The sequence below is a fragment of the Salmo salar genome, chromosome 18, assembly GCF_965601325.2.
Source record: "Salmo salar chromosome 18, fSalSal1, whole genome shotgun sequence".
Lineage (NCBI taxonomy): Eukaryota > Metazoa > Chordata > Actinopteri > Salmoniformes > Salmonidae > Salmo > Salmo salar.
This window is the reverse complement of record NC_138308.1, coordinates 14,400,242-14,424,310: the sequence shown is the minus strand read 5'-3', so window position 1 is coordinate 14,424,310 and position 24,069 is coordinate 14,400,242. Positions and strand designations below refer to the sequence as shown.

The following is a 24,069-nucleotide window of genomic DNA, read 5'->3' as shown; positions in this document are numbered from 1 at the left end:
AGGTTTGACCATCCAAGTACTCTACTGAAAGTGAACTATACCACGTGGTTAACTTTTAGACTATTGATACTGACAGAATAAGAACAAGTCTTTGATATTAATTATTAGTCTGCAGCTAAGTAAATTATATCATTGAACGCGAAGACCAACGAAACATCCATTCTATGTCGACATTAATGAATGTCGCTTTGAAAGATTCATTCTAACCGAGAGAGAGAGAGAGAGAGAAACTATCAAACAGAACGACGCTCCAACAAGGATCCCGACCACACACTGAGCGTAAATATATATTGATTGCAATTGTTCCCGAATGAGTGAGCGTTCAGTTGTCAATATTAATGAACTCTGTGTACCTCCTCAGCTGAACAGTTTATGACCCATTGTTAACAAGACACCAGCCATGCCTGTTTTAGACCACTAGGGCACATTACTCTACCAATTCTTTGTGATGATAATTACTGTGTGTATACTTTCTGTGAATTACTTAGTTTAGTAAATAAATGATTTTAAGACAATTGATGTATGGATGACTCTTAGTAAAGGCTGGGTTCGTGCAGATACAACAATTTACGACGTTTGGAATGAGACTGGACGCGAGGTAAAATACACCATTTAAACCAGAAGATAAATCGGCCTATACTATAATAGAATATAATATATAATGTTATAATATAGGAAAGTTATATTAGGAAAATTATAACTTTGTAATCTGAATATTTTCCTTGGTGCCCCGATCTCCTAGTTAATTACAATTAAACGATTAATCAGTTTAATCGCGTGATAATAATTACAGGGAGTTAATTGATAAACATGTCTTCAGTTTAATGGTACCCCAAAGACACGACACACCCCTACCTTGTCACAATACAACTGATTGGCTCAAACACATTAAGGAAAGAAATTCCACAAATTAACTTTTAAGAAGGCACAGCTGTTAATTAAAATGCATTCCAGGTGATGATCTCATGAAGCTGGTTGAGAGAATGCCAAGAGTGTGAAAAGCTGTCATCAAGGCAAAGGGTGGCTATTTCAAGAATCTCAAATATATGTTGATTTGTTTAACACTTTTTTGGTTACTACATGATTCCATGCGTGTTATTTCATAGTTTTAATGTCTTCACTATTATTCTTCAATGTAGAAAATAGTAAAAATAAAGAAAAACCCTTGAATGAGTAGGTGTGTTCAAACTTTTGACCGGTAGTGTACCTTAACCAGAGGTATCATACTGCTGAGCCCAAATCATTGGACATCAAACCACAACACACTCAATCCAATACCATGTAACAGACAGTGCTGTACTGGTAATAAATACTTTCTGGATAAACATTCATGAAAAGAAACAATGGCTCTCTGGCCTCATCTAGGGGTACAACTAAATCTCTGCGGTTGAGTTCCATAGGCATATAAAGTACTACATTTTCACCATTTAGCAGACACTCCTATCCAGAGTGACTTACAAAAGCAAATTAGGGTTAACTGCCTTTCTCAAGGGCACAGACACATTTTTCACCTAGTTGACTCAGGGATTCGAAACAGCGACCTTTTGGTTACTGGCCCAATGTTCTTAACCGCTAGGCTACCTGCTGCTCTCTAGATTAGGAGTAGTGAGTACCCAGAGGCTCCTTTCAAACACATATTTAGGACAGATATCCTACTATAATAGGAATTGGAACTCGAGAATTGAGACACCTAGGACTCACGACCCGCTCAGAGTACCTCAGCTCAGACCCCCCCTGAGGTGAATGTGATGGTGAAATGCATGGCACAGTTAAGACTGTGGGAAGGAGGCAATTTAGTCTTATTTGTGCTCTAGCATCAGGCCTTCTGAGCTTTGGCGAGTCTGGAGCATCTCTACATGGCTCATTTGGTCAGGTCAGCCAGATGCTGATCAAAACAGCTATATACAAAACAGACACTATCTGTCAATATTGGAAATGCCAGACCAAACATATGTCACACATGCTTAGATTATAGGCTCTAAACTCCGAATGCAATCAAAATAATTGGGAACAACCATTCAAGGGACAACACATGGCATGAGATTTTAGTGACAGTCCTTTTGTAGGTCATCTAGGAGCAGTAAAGAGATGTATAACCGAAGCAGCATTAAGCGGTTTACCATTATGAAACAGCATAATAGGATCTTATAATAGGATCTTCATATAGCAAAATACAGTGAGCTCCAAAAATATTGGGACAGTGCCAATTTTGATGTTGTTTTGGCTCTGTACTCCAGCACTTTGGATTTGAAATGACTGAGGTTAAAGTGCAGACTGTCAGCTTTAATTTGAGGGTATTTTCATCCAGATCGGGTGAACCATTTAGAAAAATCAAGCTTTTGACTCTACAAATTTGCTGGATGCATTTTGCTGTCTGTTTTGGTTGTGTTTCAGATTATTTTGTGCCCAATAGAAATGAATGGTAAATATCATACCCCCAAGACATGCTAAACTCTCACCATTACAATAACAGGATTATCCATAATCATGGTAGCATCCACATTAATTTAGAAGTGTTTAGAAATATATTCTATACTTATTTACAATAAAAGTTACTCAAAATTGACAGAATACATTACTTGCCATTCATTTCTATTGGGCACAAAATAATCTCAAACAACCAAAACAACCAGCATCCAAAACATTTGTAGAGTCACAAGCCTGACGTAGTCATTGCGTGTTATGAATATGGAACCAAATACTAAACTTCTTACTACACATAAGTGAATTTGTACAATATACTTGACGGGGGGGACTATGTACAAAAAGTGCTATAATTTCTAAACGGTTCAGCTGATATGGATGAAAATACCCTCAAATTAATGCTGTCAGTCATTGTATCACTTCAAATCCAAAGGCCTGGAGTTCAGAGCCAAAACAACAACAAAAATGGAGCTCACTGTAGGTGTTGCCACCACCAACCACACAAATGCACTCAAGAGATATCACAGCTAAACAATCTTGTAGAGGTTGGTGAAGGGATTGTGACTTTGCGCGTGCATGTTACCACTTTCTCCTGCACGGACACAGCAAAGTTGCTGATACAAAACGGTCTAAATTAAGTATACCTTGATGTCCATGCTTTCAGTTGGACTGTTTCTCTGTCACTCACCTAATGAGAGGAAAGTCTAAGTTAGACTTAGTTTTCATTGAGTCTTTCTCCAACCAGGACCTCCCTCCTGAAGTAGAATCCTCAGAGTAGCTGCTGAGCCCGTCTCCTGTGGGGGCCAGGGTGTTCTCAGACCGGACAGGGACAGACACCCTGGGAGGCTCTGGATGGGCCAGGGGGGCAAAACTCAGCTCCGTGATGTGACGCACACTCTCAGATATCTGGCTCTGGATCTCAGGGGTGAGGGTGGGAAGGTCAAAGGTGAAAACGGGCGGGCCGCTGGAGGTCAAGAGGTCAACGCTGTCCAGGCTGCTGTAGGAGGTGCCCTTAGCCCGGTGAGACTCCACAATGCTCTCAAAGTGGTGGCTGAAGGAGTCCAGGCCATCCGCAGAGGTCCTGCGAGGGCTGGTCAATGAGATGGGGGACTTGAGTGCTGAATGGGAATCCGATATGTGGTCCAAGGGACGACTACAGGGGAAAAAAACATGTACATCTTAACATGGGATACTCCTTGACATTTTTTTTCTACAAGTTTAACAGATCTGTACATTGTTTCAATTAAGACATTTTAGTTTAGATTTGAGGTAGGTACAGGTACTGTAGGTATGAGGTGTTAAACTCATCTCTATATTTGCTTTCAAGGTATGGTGTGTTTGAACAGTGAATGTCTCACCCCTTCATCAGCAGACCGTACATCTGATTATCCTCATGGGTGGCATGTTGTCTCTTCTTATCCCCCTGCATCCTCACACTGGCCCAGCTCACCAGCTCCTCCTCCAGCTCCTCCACCTCTCCGTCAGTGTGGACTATGGTACTGGCGCTGGAGGCCGAGGTGCCCAGCACGCTGCGATTACTCCCAAAGGCAGAGTCCACTTCCACTTCCTCCTGTTCTCTCTCTCTCTCTGCCTGGGCCTCAGCCTCAGCTAACATTACCTCATCCAGGTCTGTTTCCCTATAGCATTTCAGGGGCACCGCATCTAAGTCCGTCTCAGAGTACTTGATGGTTTTCCGGATGATGCCCGTTTTGGGTGAGATGCCAACCACAGCGACTGGGGGCGGAGTCACCAGCTCCACCTCCACCTGCTGGACGTTGTGATAGGATAAACTCTGTCCCTCATCATCCAGCCCCCTCCAGTGATTTGTGGGCTTCAGGGGCAGGGAGGAGGGAGGGGTAGGCTTGGGAGACTCGCTGGAGGTGCCCCTAGGGGGGGCTGTAGAGTCTAGGATATCGAAAAAGACAGGATGTAAAAGTGAGTATGAATATTGTTTACCAAGATATCTTGCACTTAGTCAAACGGCATGTTCTAAAAACCATGCACAAATAATCAAAAATGTATTGTTCTAAAAACCAGAAGTAAATGTATAGATTGTATTCCATTACGATGGTACAGTGTATTGAGAGGACTGACTACTCTATGAATGTTAGTTTGCAATTTTGTCATGGAAAAACTGTCGCAATGGCATTTTCCAGCCATAACGCCAGGTTCATCAATTTACCTGTTTAACATCAGCTCACTTGCGCTGAGGTCAGCGGGAGGGGTGGCAATATTTGCAGTGTAAAAGTGACAATTTCATGCGAAGTTTTAAGACCCACAAAAAGCAGGTCTTAGCGGTAACGCAGCTGATAATGACTTGGATTTGGAGAGGGGAAGAGCAGCCTATCCAGCCTTGACGCACAGTACCCATGGAAGGAGAGATATGCCTTTTGTGCCAGTGAATCTCGTATTTCGAAACCGTATGTTCCCCCCCATTTTGATTAAAAACCAAGCATAGCCTACCCTCCCCTTAATCAAGGCTGGTTTAGCAGTATCGCGTCGGTGCATCTTTTTATCCTGGCCATTAGCCAAAAGTAGCCCATGAACAAAGACATTTTAAATGGTCTACTGAGAGTGCTTTGAAATATGAGGTTTTTGCCCCTTTTTCATTATTCACATGCCTGCATTTCACTTTTTCAAGTAAAATGTTGTTTGTTTAAAAAAAAAAAAAGTTTGTTTCATTTGCTAAAAATAAAAAAAACTTATTCAAAAGATTCACCATCTATGGGTTTATGGTGAGAATGTACATGGCTCGAAAGTAATGTGATTTCGTCTGCTATTTCTGGAGAAGTGCAAATATGAACTATCAGATGGTTCCATGATGTTTGTAAAACATGACATTTGCGAGCTGTATAACGGTGAGTGGACATTCCCCCTTTCTCTTTATATTGGACCTTTATCCAGCTCCTGTGAAAGGTTTGGATGTGTGTAAAACTCTACATAGTCTAAGTTGCCTTCTCTGTATTATACGCCGACGGGGAGAAATGATGGTGCCTGTAACTGTATTTAGACATTGCCTATTTAAAACAAAATTGTTGCTTCATTTTTATTATACACTGTATTTTTAGGCCTTATCAATAGCCTAGTGAATTCAATCTTGATTATTGACTACGCTTGGCATGTCTATACTGCGTTTTACAGTAGGCCTAGCCCCTATTTTAGTATTAATGCTATAGCCTATGTTTAGCAATGTATTTCCATATTGAAGCAATGAATTAAGAACAATGTGGATTGCAAACATGTTCAACATATTTAGCAAATATGGTGCATGCTATTTAATGAACTAGGCTATAACGGAGTAACATTCGAATTGATGACAATACATAAGAGACAAAAATTATACAACTTGAAGCAATCACATATTTAGCTATGGAGCACATTCTGATTGGCTAATGAAGGACCAAGCCTCGACACACCCAGAACTTGTTTATTCATCAAAACAAAGCCCTTTCGCGCCATCGCCAGTTACTGCGCCCATAATTCCGGTTGTGAAAATAGCAAAAATATTTCTGACACCCCCAAAACTATAATGCTACCACCAGCGCTAAGATTTACCATTACGTTAGATTTGTTAAAATAGAGCCCTCAATATTTTTGTCGCACTAAGTAAAATTATCTGTTCTAAAGACCATGGAAATGTAATAAAATGACCTGTTCTATAAATGTATAGATTGTGAAGACATTCACCGTTTTGGGGCCTATAACATACTGTCTGTGATGAGTACTGTAATTCAATAGTGAATGGTAGAAGATGAGCGATAGAGATGAAGAGAAGGGATGAAGAAAATGTAAATCAAACACAAGGGGATAGCTTCTCTAAGGTCTAAATTTAATTAACAGGAAAGTACACATTAAATGAAAGACGTGTGATGAGGAGACGTGTAGACTCTGAACCAGGGGTCGGCAACAGGCCGCCTGAGGGGCTAAAACCGTCCAGCGAGTGATCATTTGTGGCCCCCCAAAGTCTTTAGTAAAAAATTTAAATGTTTTAATGATTATCATTTTCAGTCAAGTTTAATTTAGGAAATCAGTTCCCAAGTATTACCACAAACAAAATAAATATGTGACCGTGTCTCAATATAATCCAGGTATGAAATGATCGTATTTTTAAATACAATCTCTTTTTGGTCTAAGTTGTGGTCAATTTGCAGAGTAAAAATTATTATAATTATGTTCCAGCCCCCTGACCAAAACAGCCCCTGGCTAAATCTCTTTGCCTACCCCTGCTCTAAACTATCAATAAAGTGCTGTAACCTTTTGGGTAAACAAAGAAAGAGTTTGTGTTGCAAGAGAAGGAAGCGAGCCAGTCAGAGTTTAAAAAGGACAGCGCTAATGCCAGGCCATGATGGCTCTATAGCCAAATCTAGCCAAAGCTAATTGGATTACAGGAATATTGTGAAGCTAGCTGCTTGTTCACGAGAAGGGGCTGACGAACTAGGAAGTCTAAACTAGAGGAGGAGTAAGACAGTGATTAGAGCTCTTTCAGGACAGGACCGCCCACCTTTAGAATCGTGGCAGTCCTCTGTGGGCTGTCCGAACAGGAACTCCCATTTGGCATGGGCAATCCTCTGGGAGTGCAAGGACGAGCCCAGCACAGAGGAGCGGCTGTCCGACTACAACAGATGAAAGACAGTGAGAATGATTGAGTAGGTGATAAAGTATAATGTACACTTGTAAACAGTCTTTCTTACACACACAATCTCTCGCTCACCCACCTGCATCCCAGAGGCAGTGTCTTCAGTGTCATTGCTCTTCTGGCTAGACTGGCTGGCTGTCTCTGCAGAGAGACAGTCCCTCTCTGGCTGACTGTTTTCCTCCAGACTGCCTGTCACTCCACTGGAGCTTTGGGAAGACCCCAGCAATCCGCTATGATCCTGGGTCTCCCCCCTGTTTACCCCATGTTTATCCCCCAACACAGCTGTTTCATCCCTCCCCTGTTGCATCAGCTCTTCCTTGGTCACCACACACAATCCATCACCATCAGCATTCTGATCCTCCCTATTGGACTCGTCTTGGTCCGTGACGGACACGTTCTCCCTCCACTGCTGCATCCTGGAGGTCCAGCTGTCTGGTGGCTCCATTTCATGGCCTATAACCAGGCGCCTGCTGCTCTCCGGGCTGTCCCTCGAACCCCCCCTGTCAAAGAGGGTGTCATACTGTCTCCTATACAGGCCAGGGGAGCCCCGGTCTCCCATGTACTGTGGGGGTTGGTGGCGGTGCAGAGTGGGGCCATCTTTCGCCACCAGCTCAGCTCTCTGCAGCCGAGGGTCTATGATAGGAGTGTGGGACGCCACCACTGGGTGCAACGTAGCTGGCATTGTAGAGGAGGAGATGCCCTTCTGCTGTAGGAGAGGGGAGGCTTGCCCTGAGCCTTGGCCTGGTCTGGACTCTCTGGAGTGGCATCCAACACTAGGAGACTCCTTGTCTGTCCACCTGTGGTCCTGGAGGTGGGTGTTACTGTTAGCTTCAGGGTGGGGCTGGGCTGGAGAATCCGTGCCCTGGAGGGTGGTATAGGGTTGAGACTTCCTAGAGTGGTAGCCAGGCCTGGGGCTCTCTGACCTGGCCGAGTCAGCCTGGAACGGGGTGGGGGAGGGAGTCCTCCTGTCCATGAGGATGGTGGGAAGCTTGGTAACCTCCTCTGCCAGCTTACGGGCCATGTCAGGGCTAGAGGCCTGGGAGATACTTCTCCTGCCACTGGTCTGGTTCAATCCCTCTGCCAGCTTGCTTCCATTTGACTGATCTGACGGTTTGGAGTTGACCTTGTTGGGTAAGCAGTGGCTATCGCTAGGAGTGTGGCTGCTGGTTTGGCTGCTAGTCCTCTGGTTGCAAGAGGCTGAGGTGCTGGTAGACATGCTTGCTGGTATGTCATGCTGGATTGCAGTGGGTCTCCCTGTAGGTAAAGGCGGGCGGAACTTGGAGGACAAGCTGGGGCTCTCATCCCCCAGGCCTGGCCTGTGGTTATGGACACCATAGTGGTGGCGAACACTGGAGGGGGACTTGGTGTGTTTGTAGTAGGACTGCCTGGCTTGAACGAAGAGCTGGTCAGAAGCTGGGCTTCTGGTGAGGCCATTTAAACTGCGGTTCCTGTCTGCGTCTATGAGGTGTGGATTGACGGGCAGTGTTTTGGTACCCTGAGGCAGGACTGGGGACCCAACCCAGGACTTGCAGCGGAGCTGCTGCTGGTAGTGCCGGGGAAAGCTGGGGCTCTGGTCTGGGCTGTAGGCTGCCAGTCTGCGCCTCAGTTCCGGGGAGCCAAATTCCTCTATGGCCCTGTAGGTGGCTTCTCTGGCTACAGTGTCCAGAGTGGCCCTGCGGAGACAGGGGGAGTCCTTGGGGGACAGTTTGGGGCTGGAGCTACCGGAGGGCTGCCAGCTGTCCGACCACACAGGGTCACTAAGCCTCTTCCTGAAGTGGGCAGGCAGATACCTCTCCTCCATTCCTCTACTCAAGGGGTTCTCAGGTATACTTTGGCACAAAGCACTGCAGGGGCTGTCCACAGACTTAATGCTGGCTTTCTCTATGTAGCTAAAGCTGACCACAGAGCGCATGCCCTCATCCCCCACACCAGAGCTATCATAGAACCTGCACCCACTGGTTGGAGTGGAGGGGGCAGTTATTATCCCAGAGGAGGCAGGGGATAGGGGCACCCTCCCGTGGTAGTGCTCAATGTCTGAGGAGCGGGGACGCACCAGAGTTCCATGCTGCGGCCCATTGGGTGCAGGCTGGAGAGTGGAGAGCAGTTGACCAGTCCCCTCGTAAGGCAGACTCTGCCTGTGGTGGATGGGCGGTCCTGAGTTGTCCGGTAGATCCAGCTGGAAACTGACAGAGTGTCTAGAGGAGGACTTGGAGGGGGTGAGGCTGGGACTGCTGCCCCCAACATTATGCACCACTCCTGGGGACATGGAGGCTGGGCTGGGGGTGGAGGTGCAGGTACAGGTGGAGTGGCTGGGGGTGCGCTGGGACTGAGGTAGGATGTCCGGCTCTTGCAGCACTAGTGGGTGAATCCCTTCCGCACCACCCCCCAAGTCCTTCCCTTCCTCCTCCGGGACAGACCTCACCTCCACATACAAGTGCAGGATCTTGCCAGACTGAGACATGGTCCCCACACTGGCCTCAGTGAAGGCTTCTGTCTCTTTCTTGTTGTTCGTCTCCTAAGCTTCCTTTCTAACCCAAAATTAAACAAAAAAATGGGTCCATTTGGTGAGGGTCAGTAAGCTGGAGGATGATTGTCAGGTCTCTTCGCCATGCTGCTCTGCTCATCTTTTCAGTCTGTCAAAGAGAAAGAGAGAACATCATATTAGGAATATGTTATTTTAAAGAGACAATAAAACAAACTTACACGAAATGATATCAAAGACTGTTACTGAATTCAGAATCCATCTTTGTAACCTGAGGTGATGCTGTCATGCTATTGTCTACCAGTCACGCCATGACACCATAGTCTAGGGATGCGTTCCCCTGACCCCCTGGGCGGGTGACTGTAAGCGAAACAGATATCGATAACAGCTTTACTCCCAGTCATTCTGAACGAGGTTCAAGGTTGTGAACTTGTGCATCTGAAATGTAAAACCTATACATACATTTAGGCCTACTCACAAAACCAAATACTATAGTATACTATGGGACTGTATTGTAGTATTAAAGAAATCTACTGGACAAAAATACTCAGAGGAAATTTTCCATAACCTGTAGGTAGGTAGGACTGAATCAACAGTTCAGAGCTTCTGCTCTTTTTTGGAAATAACTTGTCGGGAACACAATATACCACCCATACTCCAAAAAACAAGTTCTGCAGGCTCTAGTTTTGTCTTGATTATTGTTCAGTCGTGTGGTCAAGTGGTGCAAGGAAAGGCCTAGTTAAGCTGCAGCTGGCCCAGAACAGAGCGGCACGTCTTGCTCTTCATTGTAATCAGAGGGCTGATATAAATACTATGCATGCCAGTCTCTCTTGGCTAAGAGTTGAGCGGAGACTGACTGCATCACTTATTTTTATAAGAAACAATAGCGTGTTGAAAATTCCAAATTGTTTGCAGTCAACTTACACACAGCTCTGACACACACTTAGCCCACCAGACATGCCACCAGGGGTCTTTTCACAGTCCCCAAATCCAGAACAAATTCAAGAAAGCGTACAGTATTACATAGAGCCATTATTGCATGGAACTCCCTTCCATCTCATATTGCTCAAATGAACAGCAAACATGGTTTAAAAAAAACCCAGATAAAGCAACACCTCACAAAGCCTCTCCCCTATTTGACCTAGATAGTTGGTGTGTATGTATTCAGATGTAGGCCTTTCTTAAATTTATGTATTTCTGTCCTTCCCTATTAACGTTCTGTATTATGTCATGTTGTGTGGACCCCAGGAAGAGTAGCTGCTGCTTTCGCAACAGCTAATGGGGATCTTAATAAAATACCAAATATATGGTCTATACTTGCCATGTAGGTTTCTGACTTATGGCTGGCACAAACTGGGATTTGGGGACAGGAAAGGGCAGGGTAGAGTATATGTTAATTAAACACTATAGTAATTACTGTAGTGTTTTTGCTAACATTACTGTAGTATTTACTTTGTTTTTGTAGTATTTTACAGTAGACTATAACATTCTATAGTAAGTACTACACATGATTGAGGTATTTAAAAAAAAACATTTATTAACTAGACAAGTCAGCTTGAAGGTCAACATGAAGGTATACTACAGTGTGTAGTATATTATTCTACAGCATACTACAGTTTACTACAGAATTCAATAGTAAGTACTATAGTAAACTGTAGTATTTTTTTATGTGGGTATGGATATAGCCAGAAATAGTAATGGTATCATAAGTGATGACGGTAAACAGTTGGTTATGATACAGTACAGGTCTTGCTTGGATGGTTGTATCTGTGGTAGACTCCACTAACGTGTCTGACTGCTTGTTGGCCAAAGGCCTGTTAGCTTTGATTAATCCAACAGAGCTCTATTTTCACAGGTGAAGGATCCTTGAACATGACATCTCAGAATGAAGCAAAACAAGAGAGAACAGCAGGCAGACAAGTTACTTTTTACCCAAAACATCCCACATTCCAAGTGTTTTGTTATCAATCCAAATCTGTAGTCTGTCAAGTTCACACTCACCACATCCTCAATCTAGAATAGCAAGTGTAATATTCCCTCAGTTTGTTTGAGTACACAGATATCAGAATTTGTTGCGTCTCTCTGGTATCGAAATTGATATAATATCTGGTGAAATTCTAAAGTGACTCTAACAGGGTCAACCTCTCAATATTTTTCCTTTTTGCACTATATCAGAGGTCATGGGCCCACCTTCTGAGGAACTTGTTGTCTCTACCTTAGTCACGGCAGGACAGTCATTACCCTACAAATCATGAGGAGCAGGAAGACCTCAACCATTACCAATGCTAGCACACTGCTCTAATATTAGTTCCTATAAAAACCTGCTGTATGTAAAATAGTGTGCAATTGTTTGGAAAATAAATAAATGTGACTCTGGATGACAACATAATGATGTTTGTTTCCAACATTAAGTCTGTTTTCCTAAAGAAGTTAAATCCGCTTCGTGTTTTGCTTCCTTGCCACGATACTATGCATCGTAATATTGGTATCGTCCTGGCCCTAGTTGTCAGTCTGATCCTCACACCCCATGTACAGACACTCAGACACCAGTGATCAGTGTAGCAGGTAGAGAGAAATATCCCTTTACCTCTCCCACTGCTGTTCCTTAAAAGTCTCTCTCCTCCTTTGCTTCATTGACACTATACCAGTAAGACAGTAGTTACCAAGGCCAGACAAAGTTAACTAAGGCAAAGTAATGAATATGTCTCATTTAGTTTGAAAAGATCATCATGCTTTTTTGTCTGGAAATTAACAAACAATCGTCTCCCATTTCAGCAAGAACTAAAAGTGTATCTCCCATCTTTATGTAGGCCTTGAAATGGCCTTTGGGAATTAGCGCCAATGATCCAATCATCTCAGACCCTAAACACACATGCATGCGCGCACACACACACACACCCAGCTGGACACAGGGGGTGATAACTATCTGAGATCCCAGGGAAAAAACAGGGTTGTGCCATGACTTTCCTGGGAGAGTGCCAAACACGGCACGGGGGGGGAGGGGGTGGGGGGGGGGGGAGGCAGTCTGTCTCACACATGCCTCACACACCCACAGCTGCACACTTACACCAGGGGCGTAGGCACAGGCCCACCCACTGGGGAACCAGGCCCACCCAATCAGGTTGAGCAATATATTTATTTTGCTGCTCTTCACTCCAAATGGGACATTATTTGAATTTTTACTTAAACATGCAAACACCATAAGATATAATTAATAGCAAGCAATGCACTGTGTTAGTCAGATTTGATTAAATATTACAGAACAGACTAACCGTAATGACATTCACTGTCACAGGATGGGTTGTCAAAAATAACTAACAAAGCAACACCCCCAATAAGCCACAAATATGACTGCATTGAGGCATGTCACTGTGCTTCTATGGCTATATGAACCATGCCACTGCCCATTTCATTTGTTCATTTAGCAAACAAGACATCTCATACTACTATGGCTGACGGTGTAAAACACATTTCACTGCACCTATCTGGTGTGTGACAATACAACATTGTTTTCTGTGCCTTTATCACAGTCAACACACCTATATTATAGCTTGAATTAGCTTTAGAAATGCAACATTTTCTCTCAGCCTCATGGCAGAATGTGTAGAATAGCATGAGATGAGCTATAAAACTGCATTTTCCTCTCTGACCCATGCAAAATGTGTAGAATTATAGGAAATTGTCTTTAAAACAGAAACATTTTCTCAGCCTCGTGGTAAAATGTGTAGAATAACATCAGATTAGCTATAAAACTGCACATGTTTATTTTGCCCCATGGCTAAATGTGTAAAATTGCAGGAAGTTAGCTGCAAGTGTACACATTTTCTTTGTACACAGAGAGATGCACATTGACACAAACACATGCTCAATCAGAGGTATTCTGAGGTGTCTGTGATAAATGCATTTGGTGATTGTGAACCTGTTGAATTGATTGCAGTAATTTGACTGTCTTGCTAATCATAAAACCCAGCACCAATTATCCTCATATTTTGTGCCATTGAGGTTCCTGAGCCTCGCTTTGCAGTTTCACTTTGAGCCATGTACAACTGTTTGAGAACACAATACTTGGTCACCACAGCTATCCCTACACACTGGTCAATCAAGGTGAGTAAGGTTTTGTGTGAACTACTGAACACATGGAGAGGCGATGAAGAGTCTAGTCACAGGACAAAATTGCAAGTTAACACCATCTGTGAATGACAAGGTAACTGACAATGACCTGAAACAGACACGTATTTGTTTAATAGAACCACTAGGTCATATTCCCACCAACCTGAAAAAGTTAAGTCCAAATAACTTCTGTCTGGCTGGCCCAAGATGTTTTGTTGTTCCTATGCATGTAAAAATGTATGCTACGTCCACTACGAAATCTGTAGTGTGGTTAATTCATCAAATTACACAACGAGGTTAACTCACCGCACTTGAGACAGGGGCCAGGGCTCGTGCTTACGTTATTGGATACGTCTGGCAGGAGTCAGACATAGTTAAGTTAGTTGGGCCTGTATGAAGTGGAATAAATCCAGAGGACAACAACCAGACTGCTGGACATTATTACAGCCAGGAGACGGTACTAACATTTTCATTTCAGCGCTTTTAAAAATGTCCGATCCATTTCCTTTCATCCAATTCAAATCCCAATTATCACACATATCAATCTCCCCTGATGACCAGAAAGAAGATTATTATTATTTTTTTTAAATCACTCACTCCTAAAAAAGGAACACCTAAAAAAAATGATGTCTGTGTTTTTCACAGACTAGAAACAAAGTATACAATTTAAAAATACATTTGTCAATTCTAGTCAATTAGAAAACCGTTAACATATCAAAGTATTTCTAAAACCAGGAGTCCAATAGACATTTATATCTCAAAGTATTTCTAAAACCAGGAGTCCAATAGACATTTATATCTCACGGCCACATGTTGAACAAAGCACACAGAGTAGATTACAACCTCATAACACTTGAGGATCAACATGTACCCCCCCACCCCACCCCTCTAATACACTTACACCCTGATGAGCAGGGTACTCAGGCCTACTTCTTCTGTACTCAGACTAATAGGTCCCCCCCCCATTTCTGTTCATCCTACAGACACACACACACACACAGCATCTGCTATCCCCCGAATGGCAGCAGCACAGTCTGGGTCTGCCTCCTCCCTCCCTCCACCTCATCTCCCTTTCTCCTCTTTGCCACCTCTAGACTCAGTGGCTGTCCGCTTTGCCAGCTCATCGATACTGGATTTACGCCTCCCTCCTCCTCCCCCCTCCAGACCTGCCTAAGTCCAATAGAGCTTCATCTTCCATCTCCTGCCACTCATGGTGCTTTGTCCCGCCCTCCAGGAAGAGTGCTCGACCAATCAGATCCCTTGATCCAGTGCCATCTTAACGGCCCAATGGCTAGTGGTGTAAAGTAGTCTGTTTAGCACTAACAGATGGTGAAGGACCATGCAGCTTATAGTTGCTGGGGCAGTAACAAGGTCAGAGGGGACTGGGGCCCTCCTCTTATTCAGAGGACAGAAACTAATTTGGCTAATTTGAGTCGTAGGGGCTAACAGTTGTGAACCTCTGAGGAAAAACAAGAATAAACAAATTCGAGGCGTCACCTACACACTCTCACGCTTGGACAGTCAGTTTCTCTATCCCGCTGATAACCCTACTAGTACTCTCTCTAGGTATCAACACTTACAGGCTAGCTGTAGCATGTCTACTGTACCTCACTAGGAGGTTCTGGACTTGGAAATTGTACGTAATACATTCTGTCAATCAAGTTTCATGACAGATAAATAGCAGAGCAGAGACCATGTAAGTTATTTACTCCCTGCCTCATGGAAGTGACAGCTTAACAAATGGCACCCCACTGTATTGTGCCCCCCACCCCACTCTATTTTCTGTGGTTTGGCTACAGTTAGGAGTGAATTTCCACAGCTTCCCCAGCCAATCTCCCCCTGGCTGGTGTCCGATCCGTCCAGACAAGAATGAGGGGAAAGGTCTGTGTCTGCTTTTCCTCTCCGGGATTTGTCTTTCCAGACAGAGAGCTTACCCCGACAACACACTCGGAAAACAAGCTTTACAAATGGTGATCTTTAAGTTTCAAGTTAATGTCACGCGCACAAGTACAGTCAAATGCCTTTCTTGCCAGCTCTAAACCCAATAATGCAGTAATCAATGTAGTAATAAAAATAAGGTAGAACAAAAACACAAAAGAAATTGAAATAGGAAGAACATGAGAAAGTAAGTAAGCTATATACAGGGTCTTAATAAGCCGTTGCTGTAAATGGTCTTGTGGCTTCGCTGAAGTTAATGTGTGAATGGTTTGACTTCAACGGGCGTACGCTAAGGGGGTTTCAGAGTCTCCTCAGACCCAAACACAATGTCAGATTTCAAAACAAGGGAGCAACAATAGAGCCTATAAACAGCTGAGACTAATTCACTTGAGAGATTCAATTTCATGTCACGAGACTGACCATAAAGTCAAATTTTACGTAGCCATATCTTCATATTTTTACCCAACAGCAGCTGAGCATATAAGCAGATAACTTCAATGTACAGTATGGAGAAAAAAATCTGCCCCTTATTCACCAAGATTGTAATCACCCGCAGCCAATAGTTGAACGCCCTACTCTTAATTACAGTCACGTCCACTGACCATGCAGAGTCAGCTGTGGGTTTACCTGGGGACAGTTTACAAGCCCTATCATCATAGCTCAGATTCTGAAAGAAATCAGCACTTAGGGAATGCCCCCGCATTGTGTTCAATCCAGCTATAGGACATCAGAAAGTTTTGTGGCCCTGAAATCCCACTTTATGCACTGGCAGACACATCGATGTCTCATATGCTTAACCAAGTGCCTTACACAGTCCGATCAATCTGGGCTGGAGAATGGCGCAATGCATTACCTCTGTTGGAGCAATCTATTCTCTGGCTGCAGTGGGGAGCCTGGGGACATGGGAAGAGGGGACACGTTTAGAATACATTCAGTCCGTCATCTTTAGGTGACAATACAACTTTGATTGCTCCAACAAATATCATCCAGTTGTTCTTGGATTTCAGCAGAAATGTGGTTCCTACAACACACACTATAATGAAGCAATAGCAGGGTAAAGAAAGCGGGTAGGTCATGGACCAATAAGGACTGCTAAAATATCACGGCCTCAGTATTAAAGCTGTGTCATGGGCTCCTGTGTCTGTCTGTCAGGCATGCCCACTATGCATATCAGCCATGCAGCATCTGCATGAATCATTATGCCCACACAGTGGGGGGCGGGCGGAGAGGTGGACTCGATTGATACAGCGTCAGAGCAGAAAGAAAGTAGAATTGATGAGGTAAGATGTAGGAAGGACAGAGTGTGTGTGTGTGTGTGTGTGTGTGTGTGTGTGTGTGTGTGTGTGTGTGTGTGTGTGTGTGTGTGTGTGTGTGAGAGAGAGAGAGACCCAGAAGTATCATGCAACAGCCTTACTGACAGAGTAGCACCTGGGACAACCCACCGGGCACAAACTGGTTGAATCAATGTTGTTTCAACGTCATCGTAGTGTGATGTGGAATCTATGTAGAAAATACATTGGATTTGAAAAAAGTAATCAGCTGTTGTTTTGAAGGGCAAATGTGTCGTCATCCTGGTAAACAAATTTCAACACTTGTATAAAATATGTGGAATTTGTACCTTAAAAACAACATCAGATCTTCAACATTATAAATAATTTAAAAAAGAGCTATAGGCTGGGCAGCACCTAATACTGGAGAATTGGTCTAGCTACTACTGCTAACCTTTCTCTGATCCAGGGTTTTAACCAAGCCCTGCCATGCTTAGCAATTATATCAGTCTCTGACTATTACCAATGTGCTATCGTGAGAATGATTTTGTAAGTGCAGATCTCTCAACACTAAATAAATTCCCTGTTGCCATCTAAGTAATTCCATATGGTGGGTTTAACATAGCAAATAAAATGTGACCATACTTTATCACCGATATATCCTCAATGCTGCTATTTAGGCCTTTATAGGATTTGCAAAGTCATCAACAGCTATTGTTTAAATTCAAATCTGAAATCAACTAAAAATAGACAATACAATAGGCCTAGGGTTTCAAGCTCTGGTTGATTTTGTAATTATCTTTAGTGATATTGAATTGTGTAGGACTAAAATCAAATCAAACTTGATTTAAAGTGCATTTAAAGATAGATTAGGACTAAGTCAAATCAAACTTCGATTTTTGGTTGAGAAGTGAATCCAACATATCAATTAAGAATTTGTAGACAAACTGGAAGTAAAGCCAGACTAAGTCAGTGGCACAGATGGAACTATTCAAGCAGAAGATACATCTCTTTCAAATGTTGACAAACAAAACCAATATGACTTTTTTTCACAATAAATAGCCTAAGGCTATTTTAGAAAGGTATGTCCAGTTGAAGTCGGAAGTTTTACATACACTTATGTTGGAGACATTAAAACTCGTTTTTCAACCACTCCACAAATTTCTTGTTAACAAACTATAGTTTTGGCAAGCCGGTTTCGGACATCTACTTTGTGCATGACACAAGTCCTTTTTCCAACAATTGTTTACAGACAGATTATTTCACTTTTAATTCACTGTATCACAATTCCAGTGGGTCAGAAGTTTACATACACTAAGTTGACTGTACCTTTAAACAGCTTGGAAAAATCCAGAAAGTTATGTCATGGCTTTAGAAGCTTCTGAGTCAATTGGAGGTGTACCTGTGCCTCTTTGCTTGACATCATGGGAAAATCAAAAGAAATCAGCCAAGACCTCAGGAAAAAAAATGGTAGACTTCCACAAGTCTGGTTCATCCTTGGGAGCAATTTCCAAACGCCTGAAGGTACCACGTTCATCTGTACAAACAATAATACGCAAGTATAAACACCATGGGACCACTCAGCCGTCATACTGCTCAGGAAGGAGACACGTTCTGTCTCCTAGAGATTAACGTACTTTGGTGAGAAAAGTGCAAATCAATCCCAGAACAGCAGCAAAGGACCTTGTGAAGATGCTGGAGGAAACAGGTACAAAAGTATCTGTATCCACAGTAAAACGAGTCCTTTATCGACATAACCTGAAAGGCCGCTCAACAAGGAAGAAGCCACTGCTCCAAAACCGCCAATAAAAAGCAAGACTACGGTTTGCAACTGCACATGGGGACAAAGATTGTACTTTTTTGAGAAATGTCCTCTGGTCTGATGAAACAAAAATAGAACTGTTTGGACATAATGACCATTGTTATGTTTGGAGGAAAAGGGGGAGGCTTGCAAGCCAAAGAACACCATCCCAACCGTGAAGCACGGGGGTGGCAGCATCATGTTGTGGGGGTGCTTTGCTGCAGGAGGGACTGGTGCACTTCACAAAATAGATGGCATCACGAGGAAATAAAATTATGTGGATATATTGAAGCAACATCTCAAGACATCAGTCAGGAAGTTAAAGCTTGGTTGCAAATGGGTCTTCCAAATGGACAATGACCCCAAGCACACTTCCAAAGTTGTGGCAAAATGGCTTAAGGACAACAAAGTCAAGGTATTGGAGTGGCCATCACAAAGCCCTGACCTATCATTTGTGGGAAGAACTGAAAAAGCGCGTGTGAGCAAGGAGGCCTACAACCCTGACTCAGTTACACCAGCTCTGTCAGGAGGAATGGACCAAAATTCACCCAACTTATTGTGGGAAACTTGTGGAAGGCTACCCAAAATGTTTGACCCAAGTAAATTATTTAAAGGCAATGCTACCAAATACTATTTGAGTGTATGTAAACTTCTGACCCACTGGGAATGTGATGAAAGAAATAAAAGCTGAAATAAATCATTCTCTCTACTATTATTCTGACATTTCACATTCTTAAAATAAAGTGGAGATCTGATCTAAGACAGGGAATTTTTACTAGGATTAAATGTCAGGAATTGTGAAAAACTGAGTTTAAATGTATTTGGCTAAGGTGCATGTAAACTTCCGACTTCAACTGTAACATTTAACCTTAAAATGAGTAACACATCCATTGCCACATTGAGGTTACTGTAACTATACATTTCTTCTTATGTAATCATATAAAGCATGGTCATTGTGAAGATCTCCAAGACCTGCAATTGCTGTAATAACCTGTGCAGAATCTTTAACGGCATTGATCACTTGCACCATGTACTTTTAATCTAATCTTAACTGCAATCCAGGTCATTTGGTTCTGCTATTACATGAAACACAGTGATAACACATGCATCTTTTGTATAAATAAACAAAATATCTGACATCGTATTCCCATTTGAACTTTGTTGTGCTTTAAGATGGTTGAAAGCATAGTGATATAACACATTGAAAATTCAACTAACTTTTGGCTGTCTTTTTGAGTGGGTAAAAATAGGTTGTAATCTCATTGATCGACATCAACTAAATATGACCCAATTATCCACGTTGAAATGACGTGATGTGCCCAGTGAGAAGGGACTGCAGTCAGTGAAGTGCTGTTTATAGGAACTCTGTCATCTGATAGGCTGGAGGAAAGGGAATAGGCCAACTGCCTCTGCACTTCAAAATGCTTGTCAGTCACAGCGATTAGATAGGCTGAGATATTCAAATCAATTTTTTTTGTGGTTTGTGGCCAGCAATGATACCAGGTCGCAACATAGACTACTAGAGGCAACAGCTTGACATGGAAGAATGATTGTAAATGACTATCTCTGGTCGACATATCTGAAACTAAGGAAGATTGCTATGTTCAGTCTTGTAATTCCCTATGGTTGTTGAATGCATTTATTGAAATAATACTAGGGTAGGGATCAGGTGTTTGATTACCAAACATAAATCTGTATTGCCTAAAACTTGCGCAACAAATACCTGATCACTGGAAAGGTATGTCATACTTCAAGATAGGTCTGCAATGGGAATACCGTAATATAAATAGTTTACAGGTGAGTTCTGGACATTCAAATCTGTCCCAAACATCTAGTACCTGTCCGATGGTCACTCTGCTCTGCGACAGACCTGTAAAGTGATGTTGTTGGGTGAACTGAAGCAGATGGAAATGATATGCTCCCAACACAAAAGCTATCTTAAAACAGAAGACAATAGGCTCTAGCTGGAACAATTCCTGGAGATATCGTTTCATTCATTCATTAAGGAAGAGTCACATTGCTAGCCTACAACAACAAGCCGCACTGCAATTTGTCACGGTTCATGAAGGAAGATAGTCACTTACCCCTGCCATTACAAATGCTAATGTTATAAGAAGCTGCAGAATCCTGACAGACCCGCGGAGTAGCCGTGTGTACGTTCGCTGCCGTTTATCGCCTGTTTCCGCATTGATAAGGCTGACGTTTAACCTTGGTTGAAAAGGAACTTTCCATTCACTGCTAAATGGTTCTGAAACTGACAGCTCCTCTGATCCACCTTTGCTCCCGACGAGGAGCAACACTCACACGCGCACTTTCTCCTAATGCGAGTGTGCAAGAGCTCTTCTCTCTCAGGGCGCATGCTATTTACGCTTCCTTGAAGGAGAGATTACGATCCATTTCAAACGGATTTGAAATCTGTATAATCTAACAGACGGACCAGATAGCACCCAATGCTGTAATACCTTATTTAAAAAATAGCATAGTATGTCAACTATTATAGGAAATAATGTGGGCATTAGGCTGCTATCTCTTTACCCAACTTGGCTCCAACTGTTTGCTACAATAAGCTTGCTGTTTCCCAATAGTTTATATAAAATAATAAAAAAAGGCTATTTGCAAATTACTGTCCAACATCTGGGTCATGGTTGAAATCTAGAGGGATTGTTCCAATATCATTATCCTGAAATGGTTGGATTTAACATAAACTCTTCTTCTCCCTAAGTGGGGCATTTTCTCCCAAAAGCACGCCAAAATGTAGGCTGCTAGAGTTCTAAAAAACTATTTTCCCTTACGAAAAATGTCCATTAATTATAATCCACATAATAATTCACATTTCCTATTACTGCAGGATTATTTTCCTGTTGTGGGAGACTGGACCAAATGAAGATAACACATCTGTTAAAGAAGGCCAAAAGAATGTGGTGGGGATCATGGGTATAATCCCTATACCAAGGTACGCAGGGGGGTAGTCAGCCCTACATCTTGTAGGACGCCGTGTATGAATGCGTGGCGTCCTATGTAGGGCTGGCTGCAGGACGACACGCACATACACACAACTCTGTCTCTCTCAGTTACAATTTATTCAGAAATGTATTACGTTTGTCAAGCTAACTACTGTTTCAGAAATTACATTTTCCTCAGGAAATGTTGGCCTTGGTTGAGTTTAGACACAGAAATAGAAAAGGTAGGATAAACAGCAGTAAACAGAGGACAGGAGGCATGCTTAAGATTCCACATTCTTCAGGAATGTGGTCCTATGCAGCAGGCACATCAGAAAAATTAAACACAAAACTATTGGCACATGTTCACACATACCACACAAAACAGTAAATAAATCAGAACAGTTCAACTGACATAGATAGAACAGAAACAAATACAATAGAACATGATTTACCTGCAGCATGTTGCCATGGCTGCTACCTGGGATGAGTCATCCACTGTCAACATACTAGTAATAATCCCATGCTATTGGGATGCTACAGCTGAGCTATTGCTCAGCGAATAAACCATATTGTTGTACACATCTCATCCCCTCTATAGCAATACCGAAAATTTCAGAGGCCAAGTGTAATGTAAGCATCCCTCAAGCAATTCCCTGTCATTCGTTCAAAACTATGATGACACTGCATTACGTTTTGGACATGCTATGAGAGAGGATTGTGAGCTGAGGGGGCTGGGCGGAAACAACCTCACTCACTTATTACATCTCCCTCTGTGACCCCTGTTCTACTGTCTCATCACTACACACTTACCACACACTTGTTGTTGTTCCTCTGAGTTCAGCTGAAGGAAAACAGCAGTGACTCATGATACACGATATATACAAAAATATGTGGACACTCCTTCAAATGAGTGGATTTGGCTATTTCAGCCACACCCATTGCTGACAGGTGTGTAAAATTGAGCACACAGCCATGCAATCTCCATAGACAAACATTGGCAGTAGAATGGCCTTACTGAACAGCTGTGACCTTCAACGTGGCACCGTCATAGGATGCCACCTTTCCAACAAGTCCATTTTTCCAATTTCTGCCCTGCTACAGCTGCCCTGGTCAACTGTAAGTGCTGTTATTGTGAAGTGGAAACGTTTATTAGTAACAACGGCTCAGCCACGTGGTAGGCTACACAAGCTCACAGAACAGAACCGCCGAGTGCTGAAGCACGTAGGGTGTAAAAATCGCTTGTCCTCGGTTGCAACACTCATTACCAATTTACAAACTGCCTGTTGAAGCAATGTCAGCATAAGAACTGTTCATTTGGAGCTTCATGAAATGGGTTTCCATGGCCAAGCAGCCGCACACAAGCCTAAGATCACCATGAACAAAACCAAGAGTTGGCTGGAGTGGTGTAAAGCTCGCCACCATTGAGCAGTGGAAACACGTTCTCTGGAGTGCACACTTCACCATCTGGCAGTCCGACGGACGAATCTGGGTTTGACGGATGCCAGGAGAACGCTACCTGCCCGAATGCATAGTGCCAACTGTAAAGTTTGGTGGAGGAGGGATAATGGTCTGGGGCTGTTTTTCATGATTTGGGCAAGGCCCCTTAGTTCCAGTGAATGGAAATCTTAACCCTACACCATATAATGACTTTGTAGACAATTCTGTGATTCCAACTTTGTGGTAACAGTTTGGGGAAGGCCCTTTCCTGTTTCAGCATGACAATGCCCCCGAACACAAAGCGAGGTCCATACAGAAATGGTTTGTCGAGATTGGTGTGGAAGAACTTGACTGGCATGCGAAGAGCCCTGACCTCAACACCATCAAACACCTTTGGGATGAATTGGAACGCCGACTGCGAGCCAGGCCTAATCGCCCAACATCAGTGCCAAACCTCACTAATGCTCTTGTGGCTGAATGGAAGCCAGTCCCCACAGCAATGTTCCAACATCTAGTGAAAAGCCTTCCTAGAAGAGTGGAGGCTGTTATAGCAGCAAAGGAGGGGGACCAACTCCATATTAATGCCCATGATTTTGGAATGAGATTTTCGGCGAGCAGGTGTCCACATACTTTTGGTCATGTAGTGTATGAAAAAGTGCAAGGCCACTCATAACTCATGGTTTTCCAAATACACCTTCTCGTATAAAAACCTGTCCAAAGGCTCCCTCCTTTCTCTCTATCCTTCCAGCTGTGCAAGAACTGGTGTAGTTTGCTGTGGCCTGCCAAAAGTTTAGTGCTTGGAGAGGGAAACCACCCACGTATAGGTCTCCCTGAACAAACCACCCACACATCAGCCCTGTTTGAACAGTGGTAATGTATATGGTGGGTTCTGCTGCACACCAAGGTGATTCTCATCCAGCCCACAAGCCCAGCAGCTTGGCATGTTGCCTAGAAATCTCATCGTAGGGAGCCCATTTCAGCCTTTAAATGTGGACTATTTTTCATCCTCTCTCCTAAAACAGATTTTCTAA

The 24,069-nt window shown here is 43.2% G+C and overlaps 1 protein-coding gene across 1 annotated transcript in view; it reads right to left on the bottom strand.

Annotated features, from left to right (window-relative positions):
- LOC106576711 (PH and SEC7 domain-containing protein 1-like) overlaps positions 1-21,004 on the bottom strand; it is a 47,612-nt gene extending 26,608 nt beyond the window's left edge. Inside the window, exons 1-7 of the mRNA XM_014154040.3 lie at positions 20,744-21,004; positions 17,033-17,090; positions 16,444-16,483; positions 7,140-9,693; positions 6,926-7,037; positions 3,783-4,329; positions 3,113-3,577 (exon numbers count right to left, since the gene is read on the bottom strand). Of these exons, the coding sequence (XP_014009515.3) occupies positions 3,113-3,577; positions 3,783-4,329; positions 6,926-7,037; positions 7,140-9,521 (3,506 nt within the window). The 5' untranslated portion in view covers positions 9,522-9,693; positions 16,444-16,483; positions 17,033-17,090; positions 20,744-21,004. The remainder of the gene's footprint in view (positions 1-3,112; positions 3,578-3,782; positions 4,330-6,925; positions 7,038-7,139; positions 9,694-16,443; positions 16,484-17,032; positions 17,091-20,743) is intronic.
- Positions 21,005-24,069: the final 3,065 nt, after the last annotated feature.